General features: G+C 41.2%; 1 protein-coding gene across 2 annotated transcripts; it reads right to left on the bottom strand.

Annotated features, from left to right (window-relative positions):
• Positions 1-4,069: 4,069 nt before the first annotated feature.
• On the bottom strand, positions 4,070-16,081 carry SPATA4 (spermatogenesis associated 4). 2 transcript variants are annotated; one of them, XM_039217205.1, is made up of 6 exons: positions 15,838-16,081; positions 14,747-14,822; positions 14,263-14,381; positions 13,938-14,158; positions 7,119-7,235; positions 4,070-4,283 (listed from the first exon to the last, which is right to left on the bottom strand). In XM_039217205.1, exons 1-6 carry the CDS (start codon positions 16,053-16,055, stop codon positions 4,177-4,179), a joined length of 858 nt encoding a protein of 285 aa, XP_039073136.1. In that variant the 5' UTR covers positions 16,056-16,081; the 3' UTR covers positions 4,070-4,176. The 2 variants fall into 2 exon arrangements, with proteins under 2 accessions (XP_039073136.1, XP_039073135.1); XM_039217204.1 differs by having other exon boundaries at positions 14,747-14,876.
• Positions 16,082-23,022: the final 6,941 nt, after the last annotated feature.

A 23,022-nucleotide genomic window follows, 5' to 3' on the forward strand; every position in this document is an offset into this window, starting at 1 on the left:
TCAGTTAGGCGTCTGACTCTTGATTTTGGCTCAGGTCATGGTTTCATGGTTGTGAGATCAAGCCCCATGTTGGGTTCTGTGTTCGGTTCTGTGTCCAGCTCAGCGCTGGGCGTGGGTCCTGCTTCACATTCTCCCTCCCTTTCCCTCGGCCCCTCCCCTGCTACGCTACTTCTCTTTCAAAATATTAAAGTTAAAAAAAAATAGAGTAAAACTTAAATTTTTTTTTTCAACGTTTATTTACTTTTGAGAGACAGAGAGACAGAGCATGAGCTGGGGAGGGGCAGACGGAGAGGGAGACACAGAATCCGAAGCAGCTCCAGGCTCCGAGCTGTCAGCACAGAGCCTGACACGGGGCTCAAACCCACAAACTATGAGATCATGACCTGAGCTGAAGTGGGACACTTAACCGACTGAGCCACCCAGGCGCCCCAAGAGTAAAAACCATTTTTAAAAATATTGAGGCATGACTACCAGTATTTCAATTGTATTAGAATTCTGACTTTGAGGTCAATGAAATTAATGCATTACCAGGAACAAGAATACTTTGGTACTCGAGCTGTTTCATTGGATTCATAATATAGATGTTTTTGACCAACTAAAGAGTGAGCTTATATAAATAGAATAATTGCGTTTTTTATTCTATTTAAACCTGTTGCATTGAAAGTATTTTAAAAGTTTTCTTAAACATGCTTCTAAAACAGAAAACAACATATATTAGGTACTGTCTACCGCGTTAGCTACTTCTGACTCCTCAAAAAGACTTTACAGGCCTAAATTCTATTTTATAAAAAAGATTTCATTAACACTGTGGAAGAGAATATATGTGACTCATTGATAGTGAGAAGTATTTTCTTAAATCCATAGTGCTATGTGTAACTCAAATATTTTTAGGTGGGAGGATTTTTAATTAGCATATATGTAGTAAATCCTTTCACATAAAAATGGCAGTTGAAATCCTCCTATAATTTCTCTTTGTTTTAAAATAGATTAAGAAGCCTATCTTTTGTGCTTTAACTAGTTTGAAAGAAAAGATACCATTGAGTTTGAGTTATACACAGATAAACAATTATTTCCTTCTTCTGTATTTTAAATGAGTGCAGGAAAATGATATTTTATGTACAGACTATGAAAAAATGTAACTCGTTAGCACATGAACACAACAGAGGAGGAACCAAATTTGTGTCTGAAATCTAAATTGAATTGTTTCAAATATAATTCTTTTACTCTTTGACTTCTATAATGTCCTGTAATTTTGTAATATTAATTGTAACTATTCTTCACATAATTATAAATGTCCTTTGACCATGCAAATCTGCATTTATTGTGCCTTAATATGAAAAACAAAGCAATCCTTTAAATTTATAAAAGGGTTTCCATTGTTAGATTTCATATGCATGAAAACTCAAATAATATTAGCTTATTTTACTATAAGATGATGTCTATATTATTGGTAACATGAACAAATTGTTTTGCAAGTATATGTATGCTTTTAGGAAAGAAGTCTCCTTGGATAATGGTTTTAAAAGCATTGGAAAAATATTTTGCCTATAACAAGTATACCGGGTGGTTAACAAAATTGCAATATCACAATGAGTTCTATCTTGTGAAAATATTTTTATGTCAATCAAAATTGATATATGTGTGTATACGTATACATATACATATACATACATGATTTTTCTATGAAATCACCCAGAGGTGTCCAGGAACATGGCTGCATTAAAGCAATGACTTGTATTTTGTTGTCCTTAAAATAGGAAAATTGACCCTTCTTCAGGCTTGAGTCAAAAGGCATTCTGAATCTAGTAAAAGCCTCACTAATTGTTTATAAAATTTTGGGTTTCATATTTAGTGTAGCAGTAATATAGAAGATATAATTGTGGTCAACTCTAATAAGTGCTTATTGTACGATCTCTTTGAAACATTTCTTCCTAAATAATTGAAAAAAGTGCTCTTCTGCTGAATTTAATTAACCATCTGACTGTGCTGTGATAGGGCATGTAGTTATCTAGATCTGTCTGTCTGTCTGTCTGTATTTCAGGTCCCCTAAATTTCAGTAAACACTGCAGTTAAAACCAGATCAGATATAGTTAACTGCTAAGATGAGCATCAGTCTTGTCCCCATATCCGCCACGGAGAGAACACGGTCTCTCATAAATGTTGGCGCAGAGTCATCAGAGGTGTGAAGGGCTGAGCTTGTCCATTCGCGTTATTACTTTACTTGGAAACCTAGAAAAATCACTTCTTTAGACTCTTCAGGAAGATGATTCTCCGCTTGTAAGAAACACTGAGTACAGTAAGCCCCCCGAACTAGTGTAAAAGGGGAAAAGCTCACTCATGAATACAAGCAGCGAATCACAGAGGCTCCTGTTCCCCAATAAGCATTGTACCAACTGATTGAAAAGGTTCTGCCCCTATTGGAGCTGCTGTTGCTCCTACAAAGCTCCTTGATTCCTTCTGCCAAAGATCCTTGGTGACGTAAATGGCCTTCTTAAGATACACCTGTAGTGTTGGCCTCTCTTAATTCAGCTCATCTTTAAGAAGCTGTTGAAGTTGCCTACTTAGGCCATACCTGCTACCTTCATGTGGTCACTATGAAGTGAAGTGTACAGTCTGGTTCATACTTCCCGCAGCTCTTCAGAGACCTCACAGGCCTCCTGGGAACTTACCACGGGCCGTGAGTGGTCAGCTTTTTCAGGAGATTGAACAGAGAGTCAAGGGAACAATTAAGAAATGTTTTATACAACTCTTTACCCAAATCTAAATCCTTTTCTCTGGATCTTTTCCCCGGCTGAGGGTCAGAAGACTGGCTTCTATAACCCTTGCCTAAGGAACTATATTTTATGGGTTAAAACTTATTTTCGTAATTTTCTACTTTGGACCTGTACCATTAGAATGCAGGGTAACAGGTGAGTAACCTGTAGCTGGTTAAGAACTGCAAACTGTTTTCCCTTTATCTCAGATAAAAATAGATTCTACACACACTCCTGAGAAGTAGCACTATTTCATCAGGGCTCTCTTTAATTTCTTTTACTAAATATTACCTGCCAAAAAGGGGAAATTAAACATGGAAGTCTTTGGAGATAGCAATTCTAATAAAGCCATGCCTTCAGCAGTGCGGAGCAATGGACAGAGTTTTGGGGGACATGGGTGTGCGCGCTGCGGGACCCAGCGTTAGTAATGCTCATCTTGGAAGTCACATGAGACTGTTAACGAGAAAGCATAAAAACGTGACTAATTCCAGTTGAAGAAAATTTCCCAAACATGAATGTAAAATTATAAGAATGCATGAAAGGTCATCCGTCTTTCAGGAGGATATCGGTCAGCTCTGATTTCCCTCCAGTAAGATTCTGGGAAGTGGCAACAACCAGTAGAAATTTTTTTATTTTTTATTTATTTTTTAAAATGTTAGTGTTTATTATTGAGAGACAGAGAGAGACAGAGCATGAGCTGGGGAGGGGCAGAGAGAAAGACAGACACAGAATCTGAAGCAGGCTCCAGGCTCCGAGCTGTCAGCACAGAGCCCAGCACGGGGCTTGAACCCACAAACTGCGAGATCATGACCTGAGCTGAAGTTGGGCACCTAAGCAACTGAGCACCCAGGAGCCCCAGAAATGTTTAAATTGAACTAAATGGTTTGCTAAACAACAAAACCAAATTCCAAGTGAGGCACAATTTTTCATTTCCCACAACTCCCTATCAACAGGAAGGATGCCTGTTTTTTAAAAATGTTGTAAGTGTGGCTTGTTATGGGGGTGGGCAAGATTGTCTCCAGGCCACTGCATAATCATCATCATCATTCAGAGGACATTCCTATGAGTGCATGTGATGTGTAAATACATATCAGGCAAAGGGGTAGCTCTTTTCTCCTGAGGAAAGCAGAGCAGAGCAGACCCACCACTCCTGCAGAATTGAGGAGAAAAAACTTGCCTGTCACAGTGAGTTATGTTTCACTGTGTCTTTTAAAATGATTCTTGCGCCTTCTCTGTTGATTTTGCATTTTCAACAGTACCGGGCACAGACGGTTCTTGAATTGAATTGGAAAAAGAAACCATGCTCGGCAGCCGAATTACAGATAAGACATCGCTTTAATTTACTTATATACCCACGACTAGTTAATCCGACCCTCTAGTATGACAGGACTGTTCAAAGCCTTCAGACACGTGCTTTTCAAGGTTACGTTTTCGTGTTTTTGAAAAGGTTCATAGCAGATTCAAAAGAATGTTTTCGAGCTTGTTTCATGTGCATTCCTCTAAGTGAATTGCTGGCAGGACCTGTATTTCCTGGCATATTTAAATAAACAACGTTAGAATCAGTTTGTGGTTATTAAATATTTGCACAGTGATCAGTGTTTCTAACATATTGAACTTGCAGAATGATGGGCAACAGGCTGAGCACAGGGTCACCTGCCTGCCTGGGAAACAGAGTATTTAAAGCATGCATTGTAGTAGCCGTAAATAAAAAATCAGAACGCCCCCTACTTCCAAAAGTCATTAACAGTGCCTAAAATACCCGGGGCTTAGTTTGGTGCATCTGATACTGAATGTGACTCAACTATTTTTAGATGTTGCTTCAGAAAGCAGCTGAGGCCTAGATTCTAACAGTGCTTGGATTTGGCAAATACACATAATTCGTAGTTCAGTTTCTGGGACTCTCAATACACCAAAGCATCCACACTGGCTGGCTTCCAGGTTACTCAGTTCTAATGTGAGGGACCAGTGGCTACTAAAAACTCTGTTTTCTCTCTCTGCCTGTGAGTTCGCTAGATGCTCAGTTTAGGTGAACATAAGACTTAAGTGTTAAAGAAAGAAACAAAGGCAACAACCTGTCTTACAATTAATTTTCATCACCCTGTTTGATAATTAGAAGGTTTTCAGTGAACGGTCTGTGGGTTTGCTGCCATTACGTGCAGTGCAATCTTAGATGGTAAAATAGGATCCTGTTTTATGGCCTAGCTCTGTTCCACTAACTCCGATTATGTTAGCTGACCTGAACTAATCACTGTTCTTTCAGTAGAAACAACTGAAATGGAATCCCTTGAATTAATTTGGAAAAAATAAAATTTAGCAAAACAGCTCTCTTCCATATAATTGTCAAAGTCAGCTGCACACCATTCATTAATTTCCATTGTGCCCAGACGAAGAGGATCCAAGTTTCTGGAGCAGGATTGAGAGAAGTAAACCGAGAAAAGCACATTTCTTCCCATCCTGATCTGGCCTGTGATGTATCGCATAGCCCTTCATCCACTTTGAAAAGGATGGAGAGAGACCACTGGAGTGAGAGGGACTCGTAAAAGAGCATGGAGAGAATTAAAGAGGAGGAGAAGCTATGGATAGCAGTTCCTACTTCATGACACTCGTAAAAAAAGGACGCCACTCTTCCTGGAGTTCTGATCTGAAATGAGAGCATTATTTTTCTAAAAACTCGTTTGTGACCTTGCAATGTTTCTGAAAGGATAAAGGAAATGAGGAATATTCTTCAGCTATTCAAGTGTCAGTAGCCATCATTTTATATATATGGACACTTTTCATCTGTTTCTTACGCAGGAGGGTCCTGTGTCTCATTCCTCCTTCGGCCGTTACATTGCAGGTCCCAAAGCAAGCGGTCCTGTGCCTTCCCATCCCCAGTCAGGTCCAGGTAGCCAGAAGGGGAAAGAGGTGAGCACGGGAAGCACCAGAGCCCACCTGCAGCCCTCCCCCCCCCCTTAGCCTCTGCCCCTGCTGGAGATTTCGCCTCGGGCATCACTGTTGGAAGAAGGCTGAGGCAGGTTGCAGGAGAGGATAAGTTCGAAAAATCTGAAGGGGAACTATGGATACTTTTTTTTTTTTCATAGAAGCACTGTTATTCACTCCCTTTGAGTTCCGTCATGCTGAGTACCATGCCTCAGGCAAATGATGAGTTAAAGAGGTTTTCGTGGACTGGCCTAATGTCTAGATATTAAAATGTGTGCTCGGAGAAACGGTAGCTGTCCAAGGCCGTTAGCCAAACAAAACTGAATGAGAGTCATGTGTGATCAAATAGAGTTTGTAAAACACTTCCTTCTGTACGTCTCCTCTTTACTATTTACAGTGCGTAGCAGCATATTAAAGGCTCTGAGAAATCATAAGTTTAAAAGGAGGATTCTGTTAACATTGCTTTTCCAGACCCTATGTAAACAGAGCTCCCCCCAACTCCCCCCACCCCATGAAATCCTTTAACACTTTAGGAATCCTGCTTTGTAGGACAGGTCCTCAGATATTTTCCATCAAGGACCCGACAGTAAAAACAAGTATGGACACTCAGTTAAGTTTGAATGTCACATAAACAATCATTTTCATTAAAAGTATGTCCTCAGCATGTCCCCATAATTATCGGCTATACTGGTTATATCTGTTTTTATTCGCTAAATCTAGAACCTACTTTGTGGGCAGTGACTCGGCCCCGCTGCTGTCGTGTAAAAGCAGCCGTAGACACGGCATACACAACAGGCCTGGCTGTGTTCCAGTACGACTTTATGAACGTGGAAATTTGAACTTCATATAATGTTCATGCGTCAGGAAATACTATTTTTCTTATGATATATTGTTTCAGCCATTTAAAAATACAAAAGCCATTCTTACTTGCAGGCTCTACAAAAACAGGGCAGGGAGATTGATTTTGGCTTATGGGCTCTAGATTGCTTTGCTGCAAGTACTTTCTGAACTCCCAGGATGTAAACAAGGGGCTTCTTGTAATACAGCTAATTGGGAAACTGAGGTAGGCCAGTATCCGTATCTGCCTTAGGACTGGTTCCTCACTCGCTGCTAGAGAATTGAGCTGTGAGCTCTGCCAGTGGGCTTCACCTGTTTCAGACTCACCTCTTTAAAGATGAATCAGAGCTGAAATGGGTCCTTTAGTGGGGAGCGGGTACCCGGGCTTGGAAACCTCCCCAGGGTGACTGGTACTCAGCAGAGTGCACAGCCCTCCCCCCTGCCCACAGCGTGGGGACAGAGCAATCCAGTACATGGTTGTAGACTGAATGCCTAGGGCAACATTTTAACTATTTTAAAATTTCTTAAGGAGCAAAGTAGAAACAAAAATTTCATTTAACAGGTAAAATAGAAAAAAAAAAAAAAACAGCAACAAGAACAAAAACTCACGTAAGACAGGAGCAACTCCATCCCTTGAAATCCTGGAATTAAATTTGCACTCAGACGCGTGGCTAGGAAGGTGATCGAGAGTAAATTCCCCCACTGTTGGTTTGACCTCAAACCACTCTATAAAATAGGAAAAGAGAAACTGTTAAAAATTCACTTTGGCCAGTGCCAAAATAAGACACCATAATTTTAAAATGAGGCAAATTCTTGCAACATCTCTTTTATCATATTCCTGAGAGAGGTGTGAATATGAAGATGATTAACCCTCTCCCCACACTGTTCACATCTTTGATGCACAAAATAGTTGCTCCAAAAAAGTTACTTCAAAAAAATTTTAAAGCTAAAGAGACTCTCTTTATGTTTCTATTAGTTTTTTGATAAGCTTTTATTCAGTAATAATATGTATACAGAAAAGTGAACAAATTATGTATTTACAGCTTGATGAATTTTTGGAATGAATACACTTGGGATATCCATCACCCAGATCAAAAGATAATATATTACTAGTACCTGCTTGTCTCTCCCATACAGTATCCCAAAAAGAAAAGACTGTATTGACTTCTGTCATCCACAGGTTAAATGGTTTTTAATATTTTAAATATTGCTTATATTTCAAATAAGTAAAATGCCGTATCTATTTATTCTGCAAACATGTTTATACTATAACAAGTGACTTAAAATTATTTCCATGTTTCCCATAATTCTCATTAATTCTATAAGCTTCAGTTTCCCTGTGCTTCTAAAGATCACCTACTCCTCCTCTGCAGCTTGAAGAAGAGTCTAAGGTAATTACTACTCATCAGCCAGACCCTGTTCATGCTAAATACAGCTCTGGTCAGTAACATCCTCAGAACTAAAATTATCACAGTTCATGACTTTGAACTTCAAATCATCAGTCTCAAAGATCAAGACTGGTGATAACAGAACACTAGTTAAGAATCCGAGGGTAGAGGTGATCCATGGCTAATGAGAGAGTGTGCTCAAGGGAGGACAGGAGAGAAACAGGTTAACTCAGTGCAAGGATGGACTTTTAAATAGAAGATTAAATAGAATACTTGTGTTTTGCTCTAGAAATCCCAGCTAGAACTAATGAGTAACAGTGATGATGAGATAGACTAAATATAAGCAAACATTCTGTATAAAAAATAATCGTATCTGATTTGTGCTGTGAGAAATAAAATAACTTGACAAAACTCAAATGCTGAGGTATGGTAGGGGGCCGTCAGCGTTTTAGGGTCCTTATAAGTTGGAGAAAGTCTGCATGTTAAAATTTCTAGAATGGCACTACAAAGAGCAGAAATTAAATATTGTCCCAGTCAGTGTGGGGGTTGGGGGGTGGGGGGAATGGTCTTTACAAAAAATTCAGTCCAAAAGAAGAAAAGATAGGTGAAACAGAAAAAGAATAAATAAAAAGCACAAAATAGCACGATAGATGTGAATGCAAATATAGCAGTAGGCAGTACTACTGAATTCTTAACAGTAAAAGTCACAGTGAATGAAGTAAAGAGGTCCATGCAACAGGACACTTCAGAGAGGATAAAACAGCAGGATTTGTTTTCCAAGTACCAGCACTTGCTGTAAAGCCGCAGTAACTGAGATCATTTGGGTGATGAAGTTGCACACACGTAGACAAAATCAGCTAGGATATATATAGGAAACAGGCCCAGATATACACAGAAACTTAAAACGTTTCAGACATAAGGATATTGCAAATCAGTAGGGGAAGAACAGACTATTCAAAAAATGGTTCTAAGACAGCTTGTTCTCCATTTCAGTTGCAGACAAATTAAGATTTTAAAGGAGGCTTATCAGATACATGCTTTGCAAACATTTTTTCCCATTTTGTAGGTTCCCTTTCCATTCGTTTCCTTTGCTGTGCGGGAAGCATTTTAGTTTGATACAATCCCACATATTTATTTTTGCTTTTGTTGCCTGTGTTTTGGATGTCGTTTCCAAAAATCCATTGCCAATACCAATACTAAGAAGCCTTTTTCCCTGTGTTTTCTTCTAGCAGTTGTATGGTTTCAGGTCTTATGTTTAAGTCTTTGAATCCATTTGGATTTGATTTGGGGTTTGAGATAAGGGTCCAATTTCATTCTTCTGCAAGTAGATATCCAATTTTCTCAACATAATTATTTTTTTTAATGTTTTATTTATTTCTAGGAGAGAGAGAGAGAGAGACAGCGTGAGCAGGGGAGGGTCAGAGAGAGAGGGAGTCACAGCCTCTGAAACAGGCTCCAGGCTCCGAGCTGGCAGTCAGCACAGAGCCCGACGCGGGGCTCGAACCCACGAACCGCGAGATCATGACCTAAGCGAGAGTCGGACGCTCAACCGACTAAGCCACCCAGGCGCCCCTTTCTCAACATAATTATTGAGGATATTGTCCTTTTCCTATTGTGCTTTCTTGGCATCCTTATTCAAGATCAGGTAAATGCATGGATTTATTTCTGGGCTCACTGTTCTGTTTATAGGTCTGTTTTTATGCCAGTACCTTACTGTCGTAATATAGTTTGCATCAGGAGGTGTGATGCTTCCAGCCTTGTTCTTCCTTCAGAGAATGACTTTGGGTATCCAGGTTCTTTCATGATTCCAAGTGAATTCAGGATTGTTTTTTCTATTCCTGTAGACTGCCATTGAAATTTTGCAAGCTCGCATTGACTCTGTAGATCAATTGGGTAGTATATTTTAGCAGTATTCTTCTAATCCATGAACATGGGATGGTTTTCCATTTATCTGTGTCTTCTTCCCTTCATCAGTGTTTTATACTTTATAAGGGAGTAATATCCAAAACATATAAGGAATTCATATAACTCAATACCAGACAAAACAAATAACCCAATTAAAAATGTAGCAAAGGACCTAAGTTGATGTTTCTTAAAATAAGATAGACGAATGGCAAACAGGTATATGAAAAGGTGTTCAGCATCACTAATGATCAATAATCAGGGAAGTGCAATCAAAACCACAATAATATATCATCATACATCTGTCAGAATGGCTGTTATCAAAAAGGACAAAAGATAAAAAGTGTTTATGAGGATGTGGGAGAAAAGAGAACCCTTCTCCACTGTTGCTGGAATGTGAATTGGTACAGCCATTTTATATGCTTCCACAAATAAAACTAGAGGACATTATGCTAAGAGAAATAAGCCAGACAGTGGAAAAACAAATACCACATTACCATTTGTATGTGGAATGTAAAGCCGGCCCTTAGAAGCAGAGAGTGAAATGGTAATTTCTAGGGATGGGGTGGAGGGGGACATGAGGAGATGCTGATCAAAGGTGCAGAATCTCAGTTATGCAGGATTGGTAAGTTCTGCAGGTCTAATGTGTGGCGTGGTGACTGTATCTAATAGTGTATTGTGTGCTTGAAATTTGCTAAGAGGGTAGACCGTAAGTGTACTCACTACACACAGCAAGCAAGCAAGCAAGAAAAAAAGAAAAGGGAAGACAGAAAAAAAAATGGCAACCGTGTGAGGAAATTGATACATATTTTTTAATATTTATTTTTGAGAGCAGGAGAGCCTGAGCAGGGGAGGGGCGGCGGCGGGGGGTGGGGTGGGGGGGGGTTGGCGGGCGCAGAAAATCCAAAGCAGGCTCTGGGCTGACAACAGCAAGCCCTGCGTGGGGCTTGAACTCAGGAACCATGAAATCATGACCTGAGCCGAAGTTGAATGCTCAATGGATTGAGCCACCAGGCGCCCTGAAGGTGGATATGTTGGATTGCAGTGGTCATTGAACAATGTATATGTATACCAAAGCATCAAGTTTTACACATTAAGTATATAGTTTCTATTTGTCAGTTATACCTCAATAAAGTTGAAAAAAATTTTAAAGTGAAAGGCTAACATAGCAACATTTTTCTAGATATGTCTCCTGAGGCAAGGGAAATAAAAACAAAAATTCTTGGGACTGCATCAAAATTAAAAGCTTCTGTACTGCAAAGCAAACAGTCCACAAAACTAAAAGGCAACCTACTGAATGAGAGAAGATACTTGCAAATGACATATCCAGTAAAGGGTTATTATTCAAAATATATAAAGAACTGATAAAATCAGCACCCAAAAACCAATCCAATTAAAAATGGTCAGAGACATTTCTTCAAAGAAGACATCCAAGTGGCCACCAGAAAGGTGAAAAGATGCTCACTATTACTCATCACCAGGGAAAAGCGAATCAAAAGTACAATGAGATATCACATCTATCAGAATGGCTAAAATAAAAAACACAAGAAACAACAAGCTCCTTGTTGGTAAGGACGTGGAGAAGAAGGAACTCTCTTGCACTGTTGGTGGAAATGCAAACTGGTACAGCCACTCTGGAACACAGTATGGAGTTTCCTTGAAAGGTTAAAAGTAGAACTGCCCTACAGTCCAGCAATCACACTAGTAGAGATTTACCCAAAGACTACAAAAATCTAATTCAAAGGGATACATCACTCCAGTGTTTATTGCAGCATTATTTACAAGAGCCAAATTATGGAAACAGCCAAAGCATCCATCTAGGGATGAATAGATAAAGACGATAGGTTGTTACTCAACCATAAGAAAGAATGAAATCTTACGTTTGCAACAACATGGATGTAGCTAGAGAATATAATGCTAAAGAGAAAGGCAAATAAATACTATATGATATTACTCATGTGGAATTTGAAAAACAAACAAGCAAAGGGGAAAAAAGATAAGAGGCAAACCCAGAAAAGAGACTCCTAACTACAAACTGATGGTCACCAGAGGGGAGGTGGGTGGGAGGATGGGGGAAATAGATGATAGGATTAAGGAGTGTGCTTGTGATGAGCACTGGGTGTTGTATGGAAGTATTGAATGACTCAATTGTACACCTGAAACTGATATAACACTGTGTGTTAACTGGAATCAACATTAAAAAAATAAAATGGAAAGGCTAAAACCTTAGTAAATGTAAGTATAGGAGAATATTTTCGTAAGCTCATGATGCCAACAGTATTAATTATGAAATTTGTGTTTGTTTTTCATTTCTGCCATAACAAGTTACCATCAAGTTGGTGGCTTATGAGCAGCAGCCATCTTTACTCTCACAGTATAGAAGTCCGGGAGCTTCTTTTTAGCGTCTCACCAGGCTGAAATCAAGATGTTAGGAGGGCCTCATCCTTCTGGAAGCCCTGGGGATAGATCCTCTCCCGTGCTCTTTCAGGTTGTTGGCAGAATTTGGCTCTTTGCACTTCTAGGTCCAGAACCTCCATCTGGTTGCTGGCTGTCTCTTCGAGTTGTTTGAGGCCCTGTCCTCCCCTTCTCGTGGAGGCTTGAGGCCCCCCCACACCTCAGGCCATTCCTGCTTCTGCTGCATTGCTCTGATGCCACTTGGAGGAAGATCTCTGCCTTTAAGTGCCCATGTGATTAGACTGGACCCCCCTGACTAGTCTAGCATAAACTCCCTATTTCAAGGTCTGCCACTTCTGCGAAGCCTCTTTTGCCATTTAATACAACGGATTCACAGGTTCCAGGCATTGGGCAGGAGGAGCGTGCGAGCCATTCTGCCTACTACGAGTTTGATAAAGTCTACTCAATTAAGAAATACATATGAATGAAGTTAAGAGGAAGGTAAGTCGTGTGCATAGACACACTAGGTTTTAAATCAAGGCTCCAGGCCCCAGGACAGTGGTTACTGCCAGAGGGAAGTGTGGAGAACGCAGCGGGGGCGGGACACCGGGAGAAGGTAGAGCTGTGGGAACTGTTCACCTGAAATTCACATAGACTTGGAGGGATACACAGATGGTTGGTTATCCGTGGTCTTTTTAAAGTTGTACGTCTACATCACGTGCATGTGTGATTCACACAAATCACAGCAGAATTGTAATGTTTAAAAACATCCAAAAGAATGTGAACATATTTCACAGCAGGATTAAAGACCTCAGTTCTTTCTCTACTCACAAATTCATGAGTGAGAGCAAATAAGGAAGAGAAACAAAAAATGATAGGCAGTGGAAGATGAGCAGAGCGACAGGATGAAAATGAAAACATCCAACCCACATTTTGGGTGGACGTTACAGCTACTGGTCTCCTTTCCTTCCAGAGACTAGAGAGAAAATGTCTCTTTTCTTCAGAAAATGGTGGTTAGAATGAGGGAGAAATCCTAATGACCTATAGCTGCCTCATTCCCAGATGGTTTGGGTATCACGGTCATGATGAAGCCACCAAGTGTCTGGAGTCAAGGACTATAGGATTCTAAGACCTGAATGGTGTCCTGAGTTAAGCAGTAGTAAAGCAACAACAATGAAAAGAGAAAGTTCACTATTTTTTTTTTTTTTGTCCTATTTTGGGACTCTGGTGGCTAATGCTTTGGATGCTTGGAGAATGATTTCAGTGATGGCTCTGGGAGGTTGCCGGGGGTTGCCTCCATCTGCCTCACCTTACCAGTCTACGTACCGATGCTGCTACAGGGCAGTCCTGACCCTGGTCTGGACAGCGTCTAGAGTGAATCATGGTAATCTAGGCTTTTCCTACAGTACTTGCATCCTGATAAAGTCTGAAATATTCCCATCCTCTTTAACTTGAAAGGATATTTGAACTTACTTCCCACAAAATTGCATGTGAACATATTCATTCGCGCTCTTCTAAAATGAGAAGTGTTAATATACTAAGTTAGCCTATACTTTCACTTAAAAATGTATGACATAAACCACTCCAGTGATAATAAATCATTCCGCTGCTAGCATAAGAGAACCATTTTCCCTTTAAACCAGGGATAGAAAAAGCAGAAGGTCAGCTTTTCTTTCATCGGTACTCTAGCACAGCCTCATTAAGTTGGGAAGAACTCAGTTGACTGTTTCTAAGGAGAACTTACTTGGATTCAGTTTTCTGCTTAATTTTCTTTGCAACATTTGTAAAAGGAAGAGGAACTCTACTTTAAGCTCATTGCTGAGCATGTTGGGATTGCTTTTTATCTCTGATAACCTAATGTTATCTTTAATCAATTTTGAAGCTGTAGACCTAGGAACCAGGGGCAAAAGCATCTGGTAACTGTAGTCTGTGAAATTCACCAGGTCGTCCCGGATACTTTTAATTCTGGAAATAGAAAATAAAATACTCTTGATGAGCCACATTTTAGTAATGAGATTTACCAAATGTTCATATTAAGTTGTATCACTAGAAAATTCCAAATGACTTACTCTTTATGTGTTAACAAAGTATAAACCTCTTGTATTAGTATTTCAGGTACTCCGGCTTTGCAGTGAATTGTTCCATGGATTAGCTCTTTAGGTAACTTAAGTCTTTTTCTTGCCAGGAACTTTAATAGTAGAAAGAAGGTTTTCATTATAAGACGTTCTGTAAAATCTTCAATACTATGTATTCACTTTAACCCCCTTTTGTCTCTCAACTATTTAAAAAAAATTGTTTAATATGTTTATTAAAAGATACTATTATTCAGCAAGAAAATGAGCCATTCTATCCCATTCCAATTTGAAATGAGTATGCTGAGTTTCATAAGTGACTCATGACAAACTTTAATAACATTCTTTCAATACAAGGAAACAAACTGCCAGCTTTGTGGCACAGCCACACACAAGTATGTGTAGATATCAACCACATCAGGATTATACCATTTTTTAAAACACAAACTTTTTAACAAAGTGTCAGTGACCGCTAATTTACCTTCTCCAACTGTGCCCAGTTATCCAACTTGACTTTCAGAGAAGTTCCATTTTCAAAGGATGTCAATTGAAGATCCCTGGGGTAGTATACAGTGAATATTTCTGCAATCAGGAAGCCATTTGAAAAATCCCTGATACATAGTATTAAAGAAATGAAATAAAATGTAGTTACTTTTACAGTTTGTATTATTTTATAATCAATTAACACCAATTTAATATTCCACACTGGCAGCAAATAACTTATAAAATTAGTTTTGTTGGATCATTGCTCTAAGAAGGACCTGCTGTGGAATAGACTTTTGATTAGATACACACCAAAGGCTTTGGTGGTCTTTTTATGAACCCAAACTATTAATTTGAATTGAATTTGCATTTTAACAAGATCCCTAGGTGATTCTGATGCGCACTGAAGATTTCAGGCATGTCTTTATTACGGAATATTGAAATTAGTAAACCAGAGTCCTTGACTACCAAAAAGTCACCGTCTTCATATTTATGGAAATTAGTTCGCATTCCCAGAGGAGATACTAACTGCCCGTTACGTTCAGGGTGACTGCAGTTAAGCAGCAACTTTTCTCAATCCCTGATTGAAAAAGCCAGATGCCATCCGGACGGTAAACTGATCCCCACGATTATTAATATCCAGCGTCTGTAAAGAAAAGAGCCTTGACTATCTTAATATTTTTTTGCAGTCACCAAGGCATTGTATATTAGCTCAAGTCTAAAATGGAATGATTGGTTGAATGGATAAATAAGTGAGTGCTTCATCGTGTGTTTTCCAGGCCCACTCCCTAAAAGGAGAAGGGGTGTGTGTGTGTGTGTGTGTGTGTGTGTGTGTGTGTGTGTGTGTGTGCGCCCACTCCCTAAAAGGAGAAGGGGTGTGTGGGTGTGTGGGGGTGTGTGTGTGTGTGCGCGCGCGCGCGCGCGCTTGGGCGGGCGGGGGTCTGGGTCTGAACCCTAAACTAGGCGGGGTAGGCAGTCCGAGTCGTGCGCCGCCGCGGCGGGGAGGCGGGGCAGGCAGGGCCACCGAGGGTCGGCCGGTCCCCGGGACGCTCAGGCCGCCGCGCCGGTCCAGGCGGCTTGCGCCTGCACCTGTTGACGTTCCTGGGGAAGAAGGTGAGGTCCAGGCCCTGGAGCCAGCGCAGAACCGACGGAGACAGGCGGGAGCTCTTCGGTGGATGCGGATAGACCAGACATTTCTTAGGCTTCCCTCGGATGGGAGCTGCTGGCTGTACCGAAAGTGACGGTGACTTGGGTAGGGCTGCCGCCGGCAGTGTCAACAGCCTTCCTCCCAGGCCGGCGGCAGCCATGGCGCTTTCCGGGTTACTATGGCAGCAGCCGCGGCCGGGCGGGGCGGGGCGGGGGCGGAGCCTCGGTGCGTCGGGGCCGGGAGGGGGCGGGGCCTCGGTGGGGGCGGGGGCTGCGGGGCGGGGCTTCAGCGGGGGCGGGCACTGGACCTCGCGCGCTCCCCAGTTTGGGGAGCTGATGCTCTGGACTGTGGTGATTCCTGGCCCCAGCCTTAGTTGTAGTTAGCCTCGCTTCTAACCAATTTAGAGTTTCCCTCCAAATCCTTTTTCCTTATAAATTTACTTTTTAGATATTATGGATTCAGCCCAGCCAAAGGCCTATTGTCAGTCAAGCATTTGGAGGCTGTGAGAACCTTCCAGAAGACAAGGTCAGTTTTTGTTTAGAAATCGGAAATGATAGAGTATTTGCTCCAAAATGCCAAAGAAAAAATTTTCAAAATTAAAATGAATAAATGTCTAACATCTACAGACTTAACCTGTTCCCTTAGTTATTACATGGTTTATAAAAAATACATAATATTCCAAAGTAATTTGTAAGTTTTCACATTTCACAAAGATGCCCTGCCATATATGATTCATTCTTTCAACAATTATCTGAGTCCTTAGTATGTGCCAGGCACTGACCTAGTTGCTTGGGATTTATCAGTGAACAATGCAATGCAGAGAAAAAAGAAGTGTAGCATCGGCAATTATAAATTAAATATACAAATTTATTAAAATCCTTCAAAAAGTTATGCAAAAAACCAGCAGTGTGGCATGTGCGTACATATTATGTGAGATAAAATATGGGATAGATCTTGATAGTGGAGCTATGTAATATTTTGTGGCATGTTTATTCATATATTTGTTTATTAATAAAGTGAACCATGGTGCATCTGTGTGGCTCAGTTACGAGTGGGACTTGGGCTCAGCTCATGATCTCTCAGCGCGTGGGTTCAAGCCCGGCATCAGGCTCTGCCCTGACAGCTCAGAGCCTGGAGCCAGCTTGGGTTCTGTGTCTCCCTCTCTCTGCCCCAACCCCACTCATGTCTGTCTCTCTCTCTCTTAAAAATAAATAAACATTAGAAAATAATAAGCCAGTGTGAGTCTGTATATGATTTCAAAGAGAAAAACAAAGGTATGGAAATGTTTTCTATTTGCCCAGTGAAGTTTTTCACCAGTGAATCATTCTTTCAATGAACTTTTTTTGAGGAACCGTGCTGCGCTGTGTTATGTGCTCAATCTTTAGGATCCAATATGGTAGCGCCAACTGTGGCTCTTTATAGATATATTTATCTATTATACATTTATAGATATATTCAGTATCCACGTGTGGCTATTGGCTGCCCATGTTGTATAGCACAGATACAGCACCATCAGTGCAGGGGGTTGTATTAGGCAGCTCTGCACTAGAGTATTTATAGAAGGTTCACAGATATAAATACCAGTGGAAAGATCATGTACTCTGAAAGGCTCTGCCATGGTAAAAATATATTTGTATGGGGGAGGAAGCATGTAATTTGGATTGAGGGACTCTAGGAGTCCTTTGAGAGAAGGTGACATTTGATTTGGATCTTATACGGCAGTATTTTAAATAGTTTATGACAGAGGCGTCGGAGGAGCTGCTTTACTTTTTATCAGTTATGTGACTTTGGGCAAGTTATAAAATGTCTAAAAGGTGGAAATAAATAGGGTATACCTCAGAGGGTTGTGTTAAGGATTAAATTAAAAAGTTAAATATGCAAAGAGCCTCCAAGAGTGTACAGCACGTAGTAAGATCTCAGTAAGGATAAGTTGTTTCTAAGACAATGGTGGAAGTCTGTGGGAAGGGGGATGGAGCCAGTTGCCCACAGAATCACTACTGTGAGCCAAAGCATAGATGATATAATCTGTGATATGTTATTGGTTGTTTTTTTAAATTTAGTTTATTTTGAGACGGAGGGAGAGAGAGAATCCCAGGCAGGCTCCCCAACAGTCTCAGACATGGGGCACAAACCCATGAGCCTCAAACCCTCGAACCAGGAGATGGACAGTCCGATGCTTGACGCTTAACCGGCTGATCCACCCAGTCGCCCCGATATATGAATCTTTTTTGAGTTTTGGGAAATAACTAACTCATCAGAGTTAGAGAAAGTGTTTAGCTTTAGCATGAGTGCTAACCCAAGATTTGGGTGGTAACAGCTAAGGAGGTAGATTAGGCTATAGATTGGGGATTAATCCAGCACGGCTTTGCTAAGGGTTAAAAGCTTCCTGTAATAAATGTGCCAGTTGTTAAGCAGACACATCTGTGTTTCAAACACACTCTTCTATATTTAGCTCTAACACAGCAGTGTGATTTCTCCTTTGCTAAAAGCTTTATTACATTTTGCCAATAGGGGGAGCTAGAGAGAGAGGCCAGGAAGGGGTGGGGGGTGGGTGGGGGGAAGGCGCTTGCTGTCTCCCCGCCGCTGGCCTTCACAGGGGTGTCACCACAGCAACAAAGCATAACCTGGGGGGGCAGCTGGCCGGGTCCCAACCTTCTTTAGCTCTCCTGGAACACATTTCATCACGCTGGCTCAGACAGTCAGCAAGCCCTGAGAAGTGGCCCTCCTTAAAGGGCCCGGGATGTGACTCTGGGACCGCACCTCTGAGCTCCTCAAGAGTTGGCGCCAGCTGTGTACTCTGGCCCTTCAGAAGTCTTTCCACAGAACTTTCCCTCCGAGTTCTGGGCTCTTACAACCCTCACTTCTTAATGTGTTCTCTAGCACGAGAGGTGGCAATTGCTTCCTGAGTCGTCTATTTCTGTTAATCTGATGGCCCCATTTTAGTTGTTCAGTTCGCCAGCATCTGTTTAGCCATTTCCTGAGATTAAATTCTTGTTTCAGTTGTGTACTTCCGCCGTCCTGCCTGGATGCCCAGTGATACCTGCTTTATAGGCGGAGCGAGGTTTCACCTGCTTCGTACTGAGGCATCAAGATCTCGATGGAGAGTGTGAGGTTCTGTGGGCTGTGAAGACCCTCAAAGCCTCTGCTGACCCTGTGGCGAGAGCAGGAAAATCGATTTGACCCTAAGGCCAGACCATGAGCGCGCACGATTGGTCCTGCTAAATAAAAGCAAACTACTTTCGGTGCTTCTTGCAGCTTGTTACAGAGGGAGAAAGTACTTTCCAGATCAGCAATGGCACAGCAGTTGCTAGGGCGCTGGTGATTTATTCCAGTAAAGATATTTCCAATGAGGGAAAAACAACCCCGGCTATAATTGGAGGTACTGCCTGACCAAGTCTGCAGTGACCCACAGTCACCCTGCAAGATCCACCCAACTTCCGCACAAGCCCGGCTGCCGTCAAGGTCAGCGGTTGTTTTTGATGGATCGCCTGTCAAGGGCACATTCAGAGCTTTACTTCGTAGCGCGATGCTCTGTTGGGCAGAAAGCAAACTGGTCCCACAGAGGGACACTACTTGCAACTCGGAGCGGAAAAGTAAGTTTTTAGAGCACGGCGGACACACAGCGGTGACAAGCAAGGTGGCCGATGGGGCGTTCCAGGCAGAGGGAACAGCAGCAGCAAAGGCAAGGAGGCAAGAGGAAGTCCGGGAGAATCGTGTGCTTTCAGGCTTTCCCACCGCGGGCTTCCCTGTAAAGGCCCTTTGTACTCTGTTCTAACACTCGTTCCTCGGACCCATGACACCCGGTGTGTGTGGGGGGGGGGCACACCCTGGCCAATGAGCACCCCCACCCAAAAGTGGGTTTCACAGAGTCTTTTGGAATTCAGATGTCACCCCAGAAAGAAATGGGGTGAGAGGAAAAATACTGGCATTAACAGGGTCATCTGAAGAGTGTCCCTGAGAGACTGAGAAAGCACGGAATTGAATGAGTTTACCCCAAAGTGGCCAGATTTCACGGGATGAAAGGAACACTTGAGATACACGTGACGTTCTATGAGAAGAATAAAGTTGGCTTCTGTACACCTGAACAGGTGCTTTATAAAATTTGTATCTACAGTGTAAGCCTCTTAGACACCAAAAATGTTTTGAAAAATGTTATCTCTGAAGGGCACTTGGGTGGGTCAGTTGGTTAAGCATCCGACTTCGGCTCAGGTCATGATCTCCTGGTTCATGAGTTTGAGCCCCACATCGGGCTCTGTGCTGACAGCTTGGAGCCTGGAGCCTGCTTTGGATTCTGTGTCTCTCTTTCACTCTGCCCGTTCCTTGCTTGCTGTCTCTCTCTCTCTCAAAGGAGAGCATTTTAATAAGCATTAAAATTTTTAAAAAATGTATCTGAATTTCAGAAGTTACTTATTAAAAGACTCCTTGAATTTGAGCACACTACTCAAAATGGGAAGATACCGGTCATTTAAAAAAGGAGAAAACTGAGGCCTCGAGAGCTGAAATGACTTAAGGTCCTAGAGCAGATGGAGGGATAATAACTCACTCAAATTTTTTTTTTAAACATTTATTTATTTAATTTGAGAGAGAGAGGGAGCATGCCTGGCTGGGAGAGGGGGAGAGAGAGAATCCCAAGCAGGCTCTGCACTCTTAGCACAGAGTGTGACATGGGGCTCGATCCCATGAACCATGAGATCATGACCTGAACCAAAATCAAGAGTCTGACGTTTAACCAACTGAGCCCCTCAGGTGCCCTACACCTGAATTTTCACTGAAAAGTCTGAGAATGATTGTTTAGATTTTTAAGAGAGAAGGCAGGCCTTAAGATAAACTAATTATAAATTATCATTAGAATAAGGAAGTTGGAAAATTAGAGTAAAAAAGTGAGTCTAATCCAAGGGAGAGAGAGAATAAGTTATAAAATTTGTAAACAGACAGCCGCAGTCACTTGGGTTCAAGACCATCACAGAGCAATGAACAGAGTTAAGTACATTTAGACCCTCTTTTCCAAAGGGGCCGGCCGTCTTTCACAGTGCCTCTGTGCACTTCCTCAGAAACACTGCATATACTCTGTGGTTAAAACAACAGTAGAAATTAAATACCTTGTCCTCCAAAATGTTTCAGCACTGCCTTGGTACAATGACTATTTCATTGTACTTCTTTAATCTCATGTAAAATAGTTTGGCTTGGTCTTTGCCTTTTAGGGATTTTTGTCCTTGGATCTTTATCTGGATTAGAAGACCTTTGAAGTATCGGTTTCAATCTGCACTACTCTCCTAATGCCCATAATACAGTGATTTAAAAACTAATGGTGAAAAAAATTAGAGCAATTGAATCTTAGTCCTCATTACCTTCAGTTATGAAACCAAATACTAATGAGAAGAGAAAAAAAAATTATTTTATTCCAGGGATAATAGTCACACTTTAACATATTAACAAACACATGATACGTTTAAATTAGAACACTTCTTCCATAAGACAGTCATACCCAAGCAAAGATACAAGATATCAGCATACTAGAATGTTAAAAATACTCACTTTAATTTTAATATTGATATGCACTTATTGCCACAAGACCAGTGGAAAGGGATGAATTTAGTACCTTACAGTCTAAGCCTACCTCTAACTCGGGGAAAATACTAGTCAAAACCTGTTTTATGAAAAATCAATCTGAATACCCAATTACATGTAATGAGGTTACTCTATAATTAAAAAAATTAAATGCACATTATTCATGAGGACATGATAAATTTGTTAGGCTGAGCTATTTAGTGGAACAGCCTTATTTAAAAGTCTTCAGGCATACAGAAGACATTTTTTTTTAACAAACATGCTACAGCCTTATTTCTATTTTTGAGAATCTAAACACGACTTAAAAATGCGATCTTAGTGACATTGGGGTTCCATTCAAGAATAGTTTGCTTCCCATAGGTCTCCAAAATTCAGCCAAGAACAGAGAAGAAAGAAACGTAGGCCCCTGGGCTTATTAAAATGGTGGTCAAAATATTTTATCAAAGTTTGATAAATGTATACAACTCATCAAAATCTTTTCTACTTTACACTGTAGTAAGTATCCTGATAATCCTGTTTCTCAGTCCACAATAGACTCAAACCTAAGTCTAAGTTACAAAGAAGACACAAAACTTGTCTTGTTATGTTTTATACCGCCCCGAAGCACGGCTAAAGCAGAAGAAAATGAACACAGTATTAATCCTGCCCAGGACACTACTTTGTACACGACACCCCCTTGCTAATACGGTCTACGCCAGAAGGCTTGCTTTGCATGAGAAGGACTGGAAACAGCATTAGTACGGTGTATGTATGGGGTAATTTTTGTAAGGTCTCTGCATTTGCTAAGTGGCACCCCCTTTTTGTTTTCTCTGCACACCCCACAATTGAAGGAGTTTTTTATCTTTTGTTTTACACAGCCTTGGACTGCCCCCATCCCTGGAGCCCGGCCCAGGCAGGGCCTCTTTCGCAATTGGGTATGAAGTTCACGTTCTTCCGCCCACAGGCACCATCAGCTAGTGACAGTTTCTGAGACGGAAGAAGGCTGAAAGAAGGCCTTCTCTACGAAAGCCCTGTAGAGAGGCCTTAAGAGGCTACCCTGGAGACGGGGGACGTCTTAAAATAGTCCTAGCAAGGGGGGCAAGGTTCCAGCCACCCCAGGAGAGATGGAAGGAGCCGTCACCCCAGTCCAACCAGTTTCCGCAATGGGGACATTTCAGGTGGTGAAGTGACTAGTGAGATCTTTGCAGGCGGGGGCGATTTATCTCTTCTTCATGGCTCGATCACTGTAATGACAGGTGCACACTGGACATGGTGGGTTTCCTGAACGACAGTCAGCTTTATTTCAAAAAGGAGACTAGTTGCTCTTTTCTAAACCATACTTGTACTTTGCATTAATATAACAAATACAGAGAGATAATCAGTTACAGCGGCTAAAATTTAAAAGTTAATGCATTATTTGAAGAATGGAGGCCTTTTAAAATATGTAATTTCAGTAGGAGTTCGCATTTTTCTTCTTCATAAAAAGAAACATTAAAATGGAGATTTCTCAAATAAAATAAAATAAAATAAAATGGAGATTTCTCTTTTTCTCCTAAATCAAAAAGGACACATGGGAATAG

Source organism: Hyaena hyaena, unplaced genomic scaffold (genome assembly GCF_003009895.1).
Source record: "Hyaena hyaena isolate Hyena2069 unplaced genomic scaffold, ASM300989v1 scaffold_681, whole genome shotgun sequence".
NCBI lineage: Eukaryota > Metazoa > Chordata > Mammalia > Carnivora > Hyaenidae > Hyaena > Hyaena hyaena.

What these genes read in the sequence shown, in the direction of transcription:
- SPATA4 (XM_039217204.1), bottom strand. Translation starts at nt 16,055, where the DNA reads ATGGCTGCCGCCGGCCTGGGAGGAAGGCTGTTGACACTGCCGGCGGCA. An exon ending in AAGCAGAAAACTGAATCCAA is followed by an intron (nt 7,236 to 13,937) that starts GTAAGTTCTCCT and finishes CCTATTTTATAG; the next exon opens with AGTGGTTTGAGGTCAAACCA. An exon ending in TGGAGTTGCTCCTGTCTTAC is followed by an intron (nt 4,284 to 7,118) that starts GTGAGTTTTTGT and finishes TAAATATGCCAG; the next exon opens with GAAATACAGGTCCTGCCAGC.